This window comes from Medicago truncatula, chromosome 4 (assembly GCF_003473485.1).
Source record: "Medicago truncatula cultivar Jemalong A17 chromosome 4, MtrunA17r5.0-ANR, whole genome shotgun sequence".
NCBI lineage: Eukaryota > Viridiplantae > Streptophyta > Magnoliopsida > Fabales > Fabaceae > Medicago > Medicago truncatula.
Window position 1 is genome coordinate 45,211,511 of NC_053045.1, and position 18,003 is coordinate 45,229,513.

The 18,003-nt window shown below is 32.4% G+C and overlaps 2 protein-coding genes across 2 annotated transcripts; both read left to right on the forward strand.

The window, feature by feature from the left end:
• The first annotated feature begins 560 nt into the window (after positions 1 to 560).
• On the forward strand, positions 561 to 4,285 carry LOC25493263 (ABC transporter G family member 1). Its single transcript, XM_013601726.3, has 7 exons — positions 561 to 636; positions 716 to 1,186; positions 1,374 to 1,460; positions 1,542 to 1,667; positions 1,764 to 1,964; positions 2,048 to 2,137; positions 2,745 to 4,285. Exons 1-7 carry the CDS (start codon positions 574 to 576, stop codon positions 3,336 to 3,338), a joined length of 1,632 nt encoding a protein of 543 aa, XP_013457180.2. The 5' UTR covers positions 561 to 573; the 3' UTR covers positions 3,339 to 4,285.
• A 2,698-nt stretch (positions 4,286 to 6,983) lies between these two features.
• LOC11409801 (ABC transporter G family member 1) lies at positions 6,984 to 11,157 on the forward strand. Its single transcript, XM_003608391.4, has 8 exons — positions 6,984 to 7,210; positions 7,636 to 7,715; positions 7,834 to 8,304; positions 8,382 to 8,468; positions 8,791 to 8,916; positions 9,347 to 9,541; positions 9,845 to 9,934; positions 10,304 to 11,157. Exons 1-8 carry the CDS (start codon positions 7,021 to 7,023, stop codon positions 10,961 to 10,963), a joined length of 1,899 nt encoding a protein of 632 aa, XP_003608439.2. The 5' UTR covers positions 6,984 to 7,020; the 3' UTR covers positions 10,964 to 11,157.
• Positions 11,158 to 18,003: the final 6,846 nt, after the last annotated feature.

The following is an 18,003-nucleotide window of genomic DNA, read 5'->3' on the forward strand; positions in this document are numbered from 1 at the left end:
AGCAGGTTATTATTATAGTATTAGTAACTCACTCAAATCAAATCTATTAAAATTGTGCTAATGTCATTTGCATGTGCTTATTATTCGATAATAACCGTTTTAAATCATGGTAGTCTTTGTGTTAATGTCACGATTATTGATATTACGTAGAATCACAGCATATTGTGGTCTAAATAGCGGTTGCGGAGACTTGATAAACCACAACCCAACTATAGACCTTTCTTAAAAACCTTGATTATGATATCTTCATGTACTGTTAACACAACTAAGCTTTTGCTTTTGAGAAGTAAAAGCCTTTTAGACATACTTCAAACATTTTCCTAGGAACTCGAAGGTTAAGATGAAATCAAATATTTTAAACAAGCGTGTGAAGTTTTCGATACCTTTATAAATTCCTTTTTGGGAATTACTTGTTAAGAAAGTAATCTCATATCTATGATCATATGAAATTAAACTTTGCACATTGGAGAGGTAAAATTCTTTTTTTTAATATGTAAATGATGTGTCTAGCTATATAAATAAACGACTTTCACTTGATATAATCAATATGTTGTAGGAAGGTTAAGCTCAAACATGAAGCACACAGGAAATATTCTAATCAATGGCCACAAACAAGCACTGGCTTATGGAATATCAGTAAGAGAAAAAAAAATGTTATAGACATGAATAATTGTTTTATGAAAGGAAATTCATTAACATCTCCATTTGAAATCAGGGCTATGTAACACAAGACGAGGCTATGCTATCAAGATTAACGGCCAGAGAAACTTTATACTACTCAGCTCAGCTTCAATTTCCAGATTCCATGTCCATAACAGAGAAGAAGGAACAAGCTGATCTTATACTCCGAGAAATGGGACTAATAGAAGCTGTTAACACAAGGGTTGGAGGATGGGGTTCTAAAGGTCTAAGTGGAGGACAAAGGAGAAGACTTAGCATTTGCATCGAGATTCTAACGCGCCCGAGACTTCTCTTCCTTGATGAACCGACTAGCGGACTTGATAGTGCAGCTTCCTACTATGTTATGAGTGGAATTGCACGTTTGAATTTAAGGGACGGAATTCAAAGGACTATTGTTGTATCCATCCATCAACCTAGCAGTGAACTTTTTGAACTTTTTCATGACCTTTGTCTTCTGTCTTCTGGTGAAGCTGTCTATTTTGGTCCAGCCTATGATGCAAATCAGGTTAGGAACTAAATCCCTTATAAAAAGTACATGTTAATTTTAAATTTTTTATTCTTTCTAATTTAATAGTTCTGTTTATCATATTAATTTTGTACCAACCTCATGTCTTACACTTTAACATTAATGTATCATATATATTTTAAGCTCAAATTATATTATACATAGCGTGACACTTGATTCGATGCAGTTTTTTGCTGCAAATGGTTTTCCTTGTCCAACTCTCCACAATCCTTCTGATCACTATTTAAGGATCATAAACAAAGATTTTGAAATGGTAAGAAAACTAAGTTAGGTTAGTTTTCATTTAGGAAGTGGAAAACTTTAAACTTAATATGATTCATTTTATTATCTACAGGATGTTGAAGAAGGATTTGGTAAGGGAGTAACCACAGAAGAAGCAATTGGTATCCTTGTAAAGTCTTATAGATCATCTCAAATTAGAACCCAAGTTAAAAAAAAAGTGGAAATTATAAGTAAAAGTGTAAGTTTCATGTTACAAGAGAATTTTGCCAAAAACAAGAGAACTATATATGAATCTAAGAATTTTTCCCTCACACTAAGATTTGCATGATTTTAGGACTCTGGTGCAATAGGGAAGAAGAGGATTCATGGTGCATTTACCACTCAATGTCTTGTTCTAATAAGAAGATCTTCTTTGCAATTGTTTCGAGACGTAGGCAATTATTGGCTACGTTTAGTCGTCTTTGTTATGATTGCCATAAGCATTGGTTCTATCTTCTATGGCATTGGCTCAAGTAGTGGTTCGGCATCTATTCAGGTAAGATAGATAAACATAAAGATTAGTTTTATTATACAAATTTGGTAGGTCACACAATCATAGTATCTTCATGCATGTTTCAGGGGAGAGGTTCTCTGCTCACATTTCTTGTTTCAGTTCTGACTTTCATGACCCTTGTTGGTGGATTCTCTCCTCTTTTGGAGGAAATGAAGGTAAATTTTTTGACATTATATATGTGCTTTTATTTTAGATGAATTTAAGCTTAGTTTCATACTTTTGTTACATTGCACTTGAGCACATGTTCCATATAACATATTTTTAGGCCTAAAGTAAGTTTTAATGTGAGCTCTATAGAGTAACTGAGTGATTAAGAGCCTTTGCTAAAGATTATGCTAGGCCGGCTAACGATGCAGGTTTTCGAAATACTAACAATAGTAAATAATCTTTTTTGTTGCTCGTCCTAAAGGAAGAGTCTAGACCAGTGTTTTATGAACCGAATCAGACTGCCCGCTTCAATCCTTTGTATCGGAAACCAGCTAGTCTTTCGGCTGGTTCAACCACGGTTGGTCTCAGTCTTTCAAAGGTAGATTGAACCAGGTTAAGCCATGGCTGGTTTAACCGGTTCATTTGTTTCAAACAAAATATGTTTTAATTATTGTTATTAGTCATCTGGTTCAATCGTGGTTCAACCAATTGAACTATGACTCGAAGGTCTGACCGGTTTTGATTTGCGGTCCGGTTTTAAAACATCGGTCCTTAACTCCTTTTAGTTTAGCAATAATCTAAATGAAAATGTATTTTCTTTTTTTCATCTGTCAGGTATTTGAACGAGAGAGATTGAATGGACACTATGGCGTTACTGCTTTTCTGATTGGAAATATATTCTCTTCACTACCTTACATAATAATGATCTCAGTGATACCTGGAGGAATAGCATACCAACTTTGTAAAATGCACAAAGGACTAGAGCATTTTCTATACTTCATTTCATTGCTAATAGCCATTGTAATGTGGGTTGAAAGCCTAATGTTGGTAGTTGGAAGCATCTCTCCAAATTATGTAATAGGAATGTTCATTACTGGTGGAATTGAAGGACTCATGATTTTAACAGCAGGATTCTATAGATTACCAAATGAACTTCCTAAATTACTATGGAAATACCCTTTATACCATATATCTTTCCTTAAGTATGCATTTCAAGGATCATTCAAGAATGAATTTGAAGGGTTAAAAGTTGATGTGGGGACCAACATTGTGAGTGGTAGAGAAATATTGAATGATAAATGGCATGTTGAAATTGGTCACTCTAAGTGGGTTGATCTTGCTATCATGTTTGGCATGATTGTGTTGTATAGAGTTCTATTCTTGGTCATCACCAAGAGCAAGGAGAAGTTGAAGCCAAGTGGTCCTTAAGCAATAAATTTTCACATGTCAATGATCAATAGACCAAGGAGTAAATAAATATTCAAATTATTACTTTCTGAATTCTGACAAATGTAATGGTAGATATATATAAGTTGTTGAAAATGCTAAATCTTGTCTTTCCTCAACAACAAAAAGAAAAATGCCAAATCTTGTCTTGATTTAAAAAAATAATAGATATTTGTCGCATTGATATTTCTTTATCAATCAATAAATATTGGCAGACCATTTACCTGCAGTAGTTGTGAGTTTTATATTCAAAGTTCATCCGTTGAAAGGTTACATAAGAAATTTTCATTAGAAAAAAATGGATGTCACAAAACATATACAGTTGTGTTAGGTCACTACAATGACACTGAACTAATTTGACGATTGATTACGATATTGCCGGGTGTAGTGAGGATTGAGGTTGTTCTTAATTTGTTTGCACTTGCATAGGTTTCTAAGTAGAGACAAATTTTACACTATGCATAAAGTCATTTTAAATAAAATGAAGTATGAATAAACATATTAATTCAGTGGTGAAAACAAACTTGTGCATGATGTAAGAACAATTTTTTCTTTTTTTGGTACAGGTGTAAGATCAATTTACTTATAGATTTTGGATAAAATTTTTGAGATATATAGAAATATTATGGAAAACGATCCAACTATTACTGTCTACTTTGTTTGACTCAATTACGATCCAATTTACTCAATGTAAATGAATACAATACGACCGAAATTGCAGTTCTAAGTTGTAACAGTAAGTTATAAGTAACAATAAATTGCAATTTAAAGGTGAAAATCAATTTATCCAACTTAAGTAACAATATGTTATAAGTAACATCAATTGCATCAAAAGTTGGATCAGTTGATTCAATCCCCATGAAAAGTTCAGATATTGCCATATATTTACAAATTACAATGTTAGTGATTGATTTGTTAGAGGAAAAAGTGTCACTTTCAGTAACATGAATCGAGCTCTAATCTTCTTAGATATACCTAACTCCTTCAATACTCTAATTCATATACCACTAGACTATTCTTCCTTTAGGACATATTTCCCGATGCCTGCCATTGAGGTGACCTAATTGTTGACATAAATACAAAGTGATTCAATTAATTGATCATGAATTCAATAATTGAATCCATATTTAGACGTTCTTTAATTAATAAACACATCCAACAGCTCAATTTTCTATCTACTTTCCTTAAAGAATATTAACGATGCTAATTAATAATTTTTTTTTAAAGGTTGGATGTCAATAACTATAACAATGGGCGTGTTTATTTTAGCTTTAAAGAAAATAGATTTTATATTAGAAAAATCTAGAGAATTTTTTTAGAGATTTTGAAAAAAATCTGAAGCTACTTTTGTTTTTTTAGAGAAATTATATTTGTATGTACAACTTTTATGACAACTTTCTCTCTCTCTCTTTCTTTAGTTTTTGCACCAGTACATACATTTCTTTGTAAAAATATAATTGTCACCTAGATTGTCAAACAAATAGATGTTCAAATAATACAATTCATAAAAAAATAAGTGGAAAAAAGATATTTTTTATTACTATTTAGGCCTGGAGAATTGTTGTTGACACATTACATTTGGCTGAGAAACACTAGTAATTTACCCAAATGCCCCTCGGCAGTTAACTGCAGAAGAAAACTTCGGCAGTAAACTACCGAGGAAAACTGAAAACTTCGGCAGTTAACTGCCGAGGAAACCTCAAACCTGTTTTTTTTTTTTTTTTGACAAAAACCATAAATTTTCATTAATAATATTTATTGATTTTGAATGTTTCAATCATTATTTTGGAACGTTTCAAACAATTGCAGTATTATACTTATGTGTATATATCTTATTAAGAATAACATTTAAATCAGTGTAAAAATTAAGCATTTGAATATTCTTTTGCACATTACTTAAATAAAAATAATAATAATAATAATAAATCGTTAAAATAATTGTGCACAACGATTTTTTTTAAGGTATAATATGTTGTTATATTTTCTACATTAAAATAATTGTGCACAAAGATTTTTTTTTATTTAAGTAATTTGCAAAAAAATATTCAAATGCTTAATTTTTACACTTATTGAAATGTTTTTTGAGGACTTAAATGCTCTTTTTATTTATAATGTTTTTTTGTTGCATTTTTTTTTATTGAATCACCATTTTAGGTCTATTAATTACCGATGACAAACATTTTTATTTGTTGTTGTTGCGTTTTTCATGTTAATTAAATTAATAATATATGAAATATTAATATAAAGTAATAATAGATTATTCAAACCTATGAATAATGACAGACATCAATGAAATTAATTACTAATAATTACAAATATAATTATTCTATCATTTCTAACGTTTTTGTTGTTGCATTTTTTTTATTGAATCATCATTTTAGGTCCATTAATTACTACCGATTGCAGATATTATTCATCTCTCATATTTCTTCATTTATGGCAACAAAATCATATGAATGAAATCATAAAAATAATTATGTTTAATTCCTTAAAAAGATTAAAGAATTAAATTTAATTAAGGAAAATTTAGGTGTATTTCCTTATTTAATTTCAGGTTTGAAATTCCTCGGCAATTAACTGCAGCCGGTTCTTTTAAATTTCGGCAGTTAACTGTCGAAGGGCATTTGAGTAATTTACTCGTGTTTATCAGCCATTAGGCCTGACATACCAACTAGTAGCCACATGTTAAAATCTCATAGCGTTGATTTTTTCTTCACAAATGCTTAAATCATCGGGAGATAACTCGTGAAGGTAAAATAGAGGGCCAAAAGAGCACCTATCAAAATCTCAACTCACTGAAAAGAATAGGCTAAACAAATCGACCCAACGGAATAACATTCCTTGGAATATAAATATGTGAATTTTATTCCAAGGAAAAAAAATGTTTGGTTAACATTAGAATATCCCTAAGAACCTTAAAAAATAGAGATTATAATTAGTTACACATGAATTTATTCTCATCTTCATCAGAACTTATTCTCATCCTTTTCTATGGGAATTTTTTTTCTATTTCCAGCAAATTTAGCAAACTAGTAACAAACATAAGCATGTATATTTCTATCATTTTATTTCCAGGAATCTATGAATATAACCTTAAACAAACGCACCCGAAAGACTAAAATTTAGAAGAAAAAAGAAGTTAAATTAAGAAACTAACAAAAACTTCATTTTTTTATTAAATAGATGAACCAAAACTGCATTTTAAGTCTCTGCTTATGGATTGAAGTTGACATTGCTGGTCCTAGTTTAGTTAAAAAAGAGTGCGCTGGAACATTCAAATTCAAAAATACGGCAATCAACTCACATCAACGTACAGAAACCCTTCTGTTCTATCAGACACAATTAATACACGCATGATGCTGCATGATCTATATAGTGGAAAAACTTCCTGTAGGTTACAATAAGAGAAATGATATTTGAACAACCATTTTTTACAACTTTTGTGACAATTTTCTCTCTCATACTCACATTATCTTTTTACTTTCTCTCTCTATTGCTTTGGTTTTTGTGTCACTACCTCATTTCCTTGTAAAATTTTGGTTGTCACAAAAGTTGTCAAATATATGGATGTTCAAATAACACAACTCTTACAATAATTTGTCATCTTCTGACCATAAATAACCATTTGTAATGATGTAAGATGTACACCAATTAGTTCACTGACATGGGTGGTCATGAGGGAGAAAAGGGTGGAATTACTGTGACCTGGGAGAATTTGGAGGCCATTGTTACAAATGGAAAGAATAGAAAACTAATTCTGCATGGACTTACAGGTTATGCTCAGCCAGGGAAGCTTTTGGCAGTAATGGGTCCTTCAGGCTGTGGCAAATCCACACTCCTTGATGCTTTAGCAGGTGATTAGTACTAGTAGTCTATGTCTACTGCAATTCGCATGCATGTGTGACCACTAAGTATGAGTCTCATAGCATATTATTATTTTCAGTCAAATCCTTTCTTTTATGTATTATTATAACTACCAAGGCACTAACTTTCAATATTATGCTAGTTTTTTGAAACCTTGAACTCTGTTTGAGAATTGCTTCTTGAAAGACCAATTTCAATGATTTGGAGTTTGGACATAAATGAAATTAGTCAAATTACTCTAGAGTGAGGTTATATGCGACACAAAAAGGAAGATAATGGTCTTTCAAGAAGCAATTCCCAAACAGAGTTACATGTATCTTCCTTTTTCTTGAAGCTAAATTAGTCGTATAACTTGTTACCTATGATTGGAAGCTAGTTATACAACAATTATAATATGATTCGAGCAATGTTGCAGGAAGGTTGAAATCAAACATACAGCAATCAGGGAAAATTCTAATCAATGGCAAAAAACAAGCACTGGCTTATGGAACATCGGTAAGACAAAATACCTGAAAAACTACACAAGTCCTAAAAAATGAAACAAAGTATTAGAGAGCAGATAGATTATTTACAGTTACTGACCTTTCTGCCACCATGAACAATGTAAATTCAGGGCTACGTAACACAAGATGATGCTATGCTGTCAACTTTAACAGCTGGTGAAACTTTATACTACTCAGCTCAACTTCAATTTCCAAACTCAATGTCTATAGCAGAGAAGAAGAGGCAAGCAGACATCACACTCGCAGAAATGGGCCTGCAGGATGCTATTAACACAAGGGTTGGAGGGTATGGTTCCAAAGGCCTAAGCGGGGGGCAAAGAAGGAGACTAAGCATTTGCATTGAGATTCTAACTCACCCTAGACTTCTTTTCCTTGATGAACCAACTAGTGGACTTGATAGTGCAGCTTCCTACTATGTTATGAGCAGGATCGCAAGTTTAAGTCTAAGGGATGATATTCAAAGGACAATTGTTGCATCCATACATCAGCCTAGTAGTGAAGTTTTTCAACTTTTTGATGACCTCTGTCTTCTTTCCTCTGGGGAGACGGTATATTTTGGTACAGCATCTGAAGCAAATCAGGTTAGGAATTAGAATCCTTGTACATATTGATTTCAAGTTGGCAAATTACACATATAGTAACACTTGATTCAATGCAGGTTTTTGCTTCAAATGGTTTCCCTTGCCCAACTCACTATAATCCTTCTGATCACTACTTAAGGATCATAAACAATGATTTTGAACAGGTATATATGCCAACCCTGACCCTAAATAATGTTTATTTGAAAGCTTTGGGAACTTTAGAGGTACTGTATACTACAGACAGTATAATAAAATAGAATTAGCAAACAAAATTTAATACCTGAAAAATTAAAATTCATCTCCAATTCCGTGCCAGCCTTTAAAAAAATTAGAGATGGATTTTTTTTTTCCTCTTGATTTTTGTCGCTAAGTTAGTTTTTTTTATAGTGATATTTTACAGTTAAGTATATTCAAAATTCCCTAGATTAGAAGGAAAAAAACAGTTTAAGAACTGAAACATAATGGATTCGTCTAATTTATTTTCAGGACACTGAAGAAGGCTTTGGTAAAGGAGTAATTACTGAAGACGCAATTGGTATCCTTGTAAATTCTTATAAAGAATCTGAAATTAAACGTCAAGTTTTGATTGAAGTTGCAAAAATAAGTGAAAGAGTAAGTATCATAGTACATTCCTAAACAAGACTTAGACTAGAAAACCACAGAATATAATGTACTTTTCAAATCCAGCAGTGAGGGAGGTGGAAAATCTACTCGAGATTACTTTGATAGATGGGACCTGAAAATCTTTCGAAAAATCCAACAACGACAAACATCGTCTTCTGGAAGTAGAAATTCTCGTATCCTCGCCCTCATGACTGAGACACTGACTTTATCGGTGTCGGTTTGATAAATACAAGGGAAAACAAATACAATATGAAGGACGGTGAGCTTCTACTTCCAATGGTTGTTGTCGATTGTCGTTAGAATTTCAAAGTGGCTTTTAAGTATTGATCCACCGTGACCATATATCAAGGTGTTCCACCATAGAACCAACATTAACTATATGATTTAACATTTTGCTTCGTGAAATTGTACATACTAGGATTTGAGTGCAATAAGGAATAGGAGGACCCATGCTCCATTTCAGACTCAGTGCATGGTTCTTATAAAAAGATCGTCCCAACAATTGTATCGTGATATCAGCAATTACTGGTTACGTCTTGTAGTCTTTGTTGCCATTGCTATAAGCCTAGGCTCTATCTTTTACCAAGTCGGTTCAAGTACTCGATCTATTCAGGTAAAATACGAAATGATAATGAAAGCATGCTTTAAAAGAAAATTAACTTTTAATTATATAATGTAACAATCATTAATATTAAATTTCATAAAAATGCTAGCAACATATTCTTCCTTATCATTTGAAATTCATATAAGTTCTGCTAATTTTAATATAGAACCTAGAAAATTTAGTGGAACCAATGTCAATTACAAACTGTAAAAAATTGTGTCAAAAGAAGTATATTAGATAATATATTACCAGCACTCCGAGTGATTTATAAATTTGAACGGTAACCATATCATTGTACATGGCATGCTTCAGGTTAGAGGATCGCTACTTTCATTTTTTATGTCAGTTTTGACTTTCATGACACTCGTTGGTGGATTCTCTCCCTTGATTGAGGAAATGAAGGTAAATTTGTTGTCTTTTGCAATTGAAGTTTCACTGCATTGAACTCTAGCAGTAGACTATTGTATCCAAATTCTAAAAGAACTAGACTCATCTAAAGTAAAAAGAAGTGTAAATAGAGTAAATTAGGATTGCTATATCAACATTTGATTTGTTCACATTCGATATGTTAACCAATTGTTGATAATGCTTACTTTACACTCTAAAGTGAGTTAATCAATTTTTTTAGTTTAATTTTGTTATTTTTATTGAATTATAGTATCAATTTACGAAAGAAAAATGCCCTCCTTTGGTTATTATAATTTTGGGTACAAATGCGTCTGCAATATTGTTTTCATTTCTAACTAACAATGTTCCCTTCTACCATATTAGGTATTTAAACGAGAGAGATTAAATGGGCACTATGGTATTACTGCTTTTCTCATTGGCAATATATTATCTTCTATTCCATACATGGTAATGATCTCTCTCATTTCCGGATCAATAGTGTGTTACCTTTCTGGACTACACAAAGGACTAGAGCACTATCTATACTTTGCTTCTATCCTATTTGCCATTATGATGTGGGTTGAGAGCCTTATGATGGTTGTGGGGAGTATCTTCCCAAATTTTGTGATGGGGGTGATCATTGCTGGTGGAGTTGAAGGACTTGCGATTTTAACAGGTGGATTCTATCGAATTCCTAGTGATCTTCCAAAGCCATTATGGAAGTACCCTTGCTACTACATTTCCTTCCTCACTTATGCTTTTCAAGGATCCTTCAAGAATGAATTTGAAGGCTTAACATTTGTTGGGTATCAAGAAGGAGGTACCATAACCGTTAGCGGTAGAGATGTACTAACAGATATATGGCATGTGCAAATAGGTCACTCGAAGTGGGTTGATCTTTTTATCATGTTTGGTATGATTGTTGTTTATCGAGTTCTATTCTTGGTCATCAATAAGGTCAAGGAGAAGTCAAACCCCGCTGTTCCGTCCATAAATCGATCCCAAGCAAAAACTTTCTCTAGAACCAATATGGATGAACTCTAAATAATGTTCTACATGGATAATAAAGGATATGATATTATGAAAAAATTACAAGTCAATTGTAACTTAAAATATTATACTTGTACTTTGAGTGTGGTTGTTTAGCTCAAGTAATAAAGAGTGCTATATTAAATTTGTAAGGACTCAAAGCAACAATTTCCCAAGTTCTAAGTTAATGAAGGAAAAATTTAGATCTATATATGTTGGAAGCATCTCAATAAAAAGGAAACTATGAATATTTAGATTTTAGAAAGTAACATGTTTTATTATGTTATGATTGTTATCATCATCGGGACATGTATGAGACATAAGTAAATTTTAGCGAACCTGCGCAGCTGCCCAAACTTGATCCGTATCCTGGAGGAATAGGGTCCCCCAAATTCACCGGAGGCCTTTGGCGCCTCCAGCCTCTTGTTCTTGTTGCCATGAATCTATGTACAATGCACAAAATATTGAGCTTAATAATCTCAATATCTCATAACATAGTAAAAAGAATTTCAGAAGAGACAGACATAACATGTGATCTAAGAAAGTTTCTAACTAACCAGAGTCCAATGAGATGTCTTTATCTATATCTTAATTTTATCTTATTATATGTTTCCATTCAAGCACATACATTAATCAATTGAGATATTAGTAAAAGCAAAATATCATTTTTCAAGTTGTGAATCGATTCATAAAGGCAAGTGAATTGTTGATTCACATAAAGCTCATCAGATTATGCATAATTTCCCAGCAACTATACCAAAAATGTTCCATTTTTTTTTCCTCATAGAAGAACGATTTACCAAAACGGTAGAACCAGAAAATTAAACGAATAGGGAAATGTGGTGCAGGAATGAAAACCACAAATATCAAATTGAATGGAGCATAAAAAAAAGGAGAGAAGAACTCACATGTATCCGAAATGTGACGAAGCAATGGTGGAATCATAAGCTCAAACTTCTTCGGCGCATGCAACGAAGGAGAATCAACGGGGTCTTCTCTTCCTGGAAACTTATGATGAAGTTATTATGTTTATCCCGTAAACTTATTAAATTAATAAAAAAAAATTGTATTAAAGTTTTTTTTCTTCTTCAAATAAAATTGAGTAGGTTTCGTCAATATGTTTTATAATAAAATTGACTAAATAGGCAATTACCCGCTCAAATCGTAAGTTTCGTCAATTATCCTTTTGAAATTAACAAAACTTCAATTATCTCTCTGAAATTGCACAACGTTAATCAATTTACCCCTTCCGTCAAATTCTCATGTTAGTCAACATGATGTTTTGCAAATAGCCCCTGAAGTTTTGCAGTTATGTGCAAAATGCCCCATGAACTTAAAAGTTTATATTTTTTTTTTTGGCTTAAACTTCGCTGACGTGGCACCCACAAGTGGGCGATGGGATTGGTCCCTTCGGATTAGTCGATTCTTGAATCGGATACCGAATTTTTTTTAAAAAAAGTTATAATTAATATGTTTTTATAATGATTATAACATATACTTGTTTTTGAGTTTTTTTTTTTTTTTTTTTTTTAAGTTTCAATGACAAATATTTATCTAACTTTTGTTTTTCAGTGATAATTGTCACGTATTTTTTTATGTATCACTCACAAATATTTAGCAACAATGTATGAGGTTGAAGGGGGTTGTATTAAGGAAGGTGGGAGGTCATGATCTGTTTAGTGGTGGCAAATTGTGGAAATTCGTAAAGGGGATGGGTTGACAGTGCAGTGCATATATGGTTTGATGAGAATTTGGTGCCTATTGTGGGCGATGAGACCAAAATGCTCTTTTGGTCGGATGCGTGGATGGACGGGGTCTTTGTGTGATAGGTTTAAGCGTAAGTATGATTTAGCTGATAATCGTCTCTTAACAGTTGACTGGATGTATTCTTTCGATTGACAATTTGGTGGAGATGCTTGAAAATAGCAGCGTCATTTATTTGCTTGGGAAGAGGAGATGTTAGGGGAGAGTTGTGAGCTTTTAGCTAACATTTTTTTACATGTTAATGTTGAAGATAGGTGGAGCTGACATCTCACATCCAATAAAGGCTACATCATTAGTGGGGTTTATCACATGTTGATGACATTGAAGTTGAGGAGTCCGGTCGAATTTCTTGACATTATTTAGAATAAAGCAATTTCACTCAAAGTATCTATATTCCCTTGACGCTTGTCAAGGAATCAAATTTCTTGAAAGGACAATCTAGTTAGGTGTGAAGTTATTCAACCAAATTTGAATGTGTGTGTTAGTGGTTGCCATCCAGAGGAAGGCATTGATCACCTGATTTTGAGTTGTGACAATTATGGAAGCATATGAGTCTTAGTTAGGCAATGGCTCGGTATTCATTTAGTGAACCATTTACATCTATCTGACCATATTTTGCAGTTTGGTGCGATAGGAGGATTCTCCAACAAAATATAAAAATCAGATATTTTCTCCATGTTATTTGACTTGCTTGTGTTTGAGTTATTTAGAAGGAAAGAAATTGCCACTATTTCCGGCAAAAGGAGATATCACTTAAAGCTAAATATCCAATGTTAATTTTTGACCTTAATCATTAATTAATGGGTGAATTAGATATTGTATTTGGGTTTAGCCATTTAGCTTGTGTGCTTTGTTGTGATATTGTATGTAACATTTCGTACTCTTGAGTTATATATGTGCACTTCTTGTGATGGTTAGAACTTTTGTTTTGGTTAATATACTCTTTAGCTTGTTAAAAAAAAAATTAAAAAACAAAATGTTATTTTTTTCGTTGAGGGTGGTAATCAAACTATGGATCTCCTCATCTTTCAATTTCTTAACTCCTCTTTTTCCACACAAACCATGATGTAAAAGTAATTAACTCAAAACAATATTTTATTTTATTTTACAAATTTTATTTAGGAACCAAGGCAAAAACTACATATTACTAGCAATCAGCTGTTCCTTCAAAAAAAAAAAAAAAAACAGTAAAATAACTTTTACTGATGGTAACCTAATTCAAGTGGCCGGAGTATGAATGCTGTTTGGTGACTTTGTCAGTGTGGACTCTGTCTTTGGGGGACTATTCATACCATACATGATCCATTAACTAGGACTCGACCAACTTTAACTACTGTTCACGTCCAACATTTAAGAGCCCTCCCTATGTGTCTGGGCCTTTGGTTCGTCCACATGTTTAGAATTTTAGCTTTTATGTTACAAAAAATAAAAAATATGTATGTATAATTTGACAGAAATATGATATATATGGGACCAGTAAAAAAACATAACGCAATCTGGTGGCACTTCTGGCTGGAAATTCTTTGGAACTGACAGAAGAAGCTGTGCATCATGTGTATGTGCTCTGAACTGACATAACTCAACGATTTTTCAAAAAAATTGAGTTCTTCCCTATATATTTTGGACTAAAAAATTGTCATTTTGGTCTATAATCTTGAACATTATAGATAGGAATCGACCAATTTAGTCTTCCAAATTCATGAGAGAAATGATATATGTGACGATCGACATAATGCATAATGAATGCGCTACCAATGTGTTTTGCTGGTTATCAAACTTTGACGCCATCCACGATTTCCTTGAAATAAAAAACTAAAATTTCATCTGTAACCACGTGAAAACCCGCAAAGTTGTGCATAACATTGCTCAAATCACTATATTGATTAATGCAATTTCAGATCTCAATCCATGCAAAAACTTACTTGTTGATATTATCAAGCTTAACATTACTATGAGGTTGGCATCCCTAAATAGGTCCTGTACCATAAGTGTACACAATCACACTTCACTGTAAAACTTCTGTTGATTTCATTTTTCATGTTGTCTATCACAAAGTTTGCTCAAGTGGCATATGTTCTGTTTTGTATTCTACCTTGCTTTAAATTAATTTAACACTTACTATATATTACACAAAATATATTTTATATAGTAAGTACTAAATAGACCAAACACATTGAACATACATATTATCATGAGTTCTCTTCTTCAACCACATGCTAGTGATTGTGAGCAAGACAATAGCTCTAAACTGTTGCCAACAATTGTGGAATTTGAGTCCACATTTGAGGTGGAAGCCACCAAATCAGTGGAAACTGATAAGGAGGAGGGTATTTTCTTGACATGGGAGGGGACCTTTGGGTGACTATTTCAAATGGAAGAAAACCAATACTTCAAGGTCTAAAAGGCTATGCAAAACCAGGACAATTCTTAGCTATAATGGGTCTTTCTGGTAGTGGGAAGTCAACTCTTCTTGATGCTTTAGCAAATAATGAATGGTATCTATTTAAAATATCTTGTTTGACCCTATTACTTTCATAGTTTATTTAAGACCCTATTATGTGATATGTAAATATTATCACAAGCATTTGATGCTGGCTGATGTATTCATGGGCCTCAAATTTGTAGAAATTCATATATCATACAATTGTCACCTAATAATATCACCTTAAAATATATTTTTGTACCTGATTGTTATTATTCTGGTCAATGACGATGATTCAGATTTTGTGCAATTTGTCTGCGCACAATCAGTCAAGTCTATACCATTCAATCAAGATCGAACGATTCAAATTTCAATAATTTTATTTGTTTAAATTTAAAATACTGACCTTGAAATATAGATTGTCTCGGGACAATCTAGATATAGCTAACTACATGCATTGACGAGGATGTAACACCGCAAAACCTAAATCCTATGATGATGACCTTTAAAACCTCAAATTTTATTTCTTAAAAAAAAAAAACCTCAAATTTTATTTCAATTCTAAAATGTAATTATAGGGGTCTCCTCTTGAATAATTCTTGAGTGGACACAAAGATTTGGACCTTCTATTTGGTTACACACACAAAAAAGTGGACATGATATAATCATTTGAAAATTAGTGATATTTAATTATTACTTCTTCTAATTTTTTCCTTTTTATGTGTGTGTGACCAAATAGAGGGTTCAAATCCTTGTATCCACCCAAGAGTTTCTCGTCTACTCTTAGTTTCAAAGATTTCTTTGTGGGCCAAACTAAATAACTTTGCATAGAAGCAATTCCCTCCATGCTTAACTCAAATTTCAGTAGTTTATATCTTTTGAAACACAATAATAATATCTTATACTTGATATGAATGTTCAGGAAGATTAGGCTCTAAAACAAAACAAACACGGAACATCCTAATCAATGGTCGCAAGAGAAATGCTAGGAACACTCTCTTTCTAGCACTCTCTCTAACACTCACTCTTATATTGGGTGAAACTCATGTGGGTCTCACCACTTTATGTGAGATCCATTTCCAATGTGTGGTACCCACATGAATTTCACCCAATAAGAAAGTGAGTGTTAGAAAGAAAGTGTCCATAGCACTCCTTGTGGCCGCAAACAAGAACTAGCTTATGGGACATCTATAAGTATTTTTCTAAATATAAATAAATTTTACTTTTTAGGTTCATTCAATTAATAATTACGTGGTTCATATTAACAAGGATTTTGAAGAGGTATGTTGAGTATCTATTGTTCTTGCGTTATAGTTTTGCAAACATTTTGTGTGCAGGGAGAATCTTAGTTTTAACCTATTGGCTTCAAAAAGTGAAATTAGTTCAGTTTTGAATAAACTATATACTCCATCCGTTTCTAAATATAAGCAAATTTTACTTTTTAGGTTCATTTAATTAATGATGTATTTTTAGTTTTTAGGTTCATTCAATTAATGATGTATGAACTATATACATCATTAATTGAATGAATTTAAAAAGTAAAATTTACTTATATTTAAAAACAGAGGGGAGTAGTAATAATTTAACTGGTTCACTTATTATTTGCAGGACCCTGCAATAGCGATAACTGGAGGACTATGCACAAAAGAAGCTATCCAAATTCTTGTTAAATCATATGATTCATCTGAAATTAGTCACCAAGTTCAAAAAGAATTTTCTCAAATTAAAAAAAAGGCTGAGTTTTAATTTGTTATACATCATAAGAAGGGAAGCAAGGAAAAATAGAAGAGAAATATTACTAAAACTATAAATTATGGTTTTATATCATGGTGCTATGTGAGCAAGTAACGATTGCGTCACAATCTTTAATATTGTGAAGAACAGCTATTGTGTCGTCTGATGCATCTTTAACTGCAGCCACAGAGACATCAAAAACATTGATGTCGCAGCCCAGATTACAGTTACATATTTTTATTAAGCGTGACTCTATAATCATAAAAATGGACAAAAGAAATATAAATATAAAGTAAATGAACTGATTTATAGTTCAAGGGAAGTGTATGTTCTTATTTAAAAAAAAACTAATTTAAGCTAAGATCACAAAAGAGAATATAAAAGTTGATGAACAAATTGATGCATGCAGGTCTTCGACACAAGGAAAAAGAAAAGTCATGCTGACTTTTTAACCCAATGCCTCATTCTTACAAGAAGGTCTTTTGTGAATATGCATCGTGAAGTAGGTTATTATTGGCTACGTTTACTTATCTACGGTGCATTGGTTCAAGTCTTGGAACTACATTATGTTCTTTGACATTTGTAACGTGTGAATGTACACGGTCAACCCTCCTACCGTCCAGATTGTGTGTAGAGTGACTGCAAACAATCATCCACATTTTTCAAGATTTTAATGCATGTTTTGATTATTTGAATCTATAATATTGAGTTTGAAATTTAGACCTTCTCATCTTGATCATACAATCTAGATATAACTAATGGCTTAGAGTCACGTGATTGTGAATGCACACAATCCAAATCGAAGTGCTTCATATCAAAACTTTAAAAAGAAGAAACAAAATGAAACAATTTGGTACTTTTATAATTGAAGATGAATGTATTCAAAATTCATTATAAACTAATTTATATGTCATTTGAATCTTAGATTTTTAACCCTAAAAATCCCTCTCTTGAGATTGAGATGCTTGATCAAATATATGCCACAATTCTAAATCTTTTGGTGTTTTGATTAGGTATTTGAACGAGAAAAAATTAATGGGCATTATGGTGTCATTGCATTTACCATTGGCAATATTATCTACTATTCCATTCTTGCTATTGATGTCATTGTTCCCAGGACCAGTGGTTTATTACC

What these genes read in the sequence shown, in the direction of transcription:
- LOC25493263 (XM_013601726.3), top strand. Translation starts at nt 574, where the DNA reads ATGAAGCACACAGGAAATATTCTAATCAATGGCCACAAACAAGCACTG. An exon ending in CAGCCTATGATGCAAATCAG is followed by an intron (nt 1,187 to 1,373) that starts GTTAGGAACTAA and finishes GATTCGATGCAG; the next exon opens with TTTTTTGCTGCAAATGGTTT. An exon ending in CTCTTTTGGAGGAAATGAAG is followed by an intron (nt 2,138 to 2,744) that starts GTAAATTTTTTG and finishes TTCATCTGTCAG; the next exon opens with GTATTTGAACGAGAGAGATT.
- LOC11409801 (XM_003608391.4), top strand. Translation starts at nt 7,021, where the DNA reads ATGGGTGGTCATGAGGGAGAAAAGGGTGGAATTACTGTGACCTGGGAG. An exon ending in CAGCATCTGAAGCAAATCAG is followed by an intron (nt 8,305 to 8,381) that starts GTTAGGAATTAG and finishes GATTCAATGCAG; the next exon opens with GTTTTTGCTTCAAATGGTTT. An exon ending in TTGCAAAAATAAGTGAAAGA is followed by an intron (nt 8,917 to 9,346) that starts GTAAGTATCATA and finishes TGTACATACTAG; the next exon opens with GATTTGAGTGCAATAAGGAA.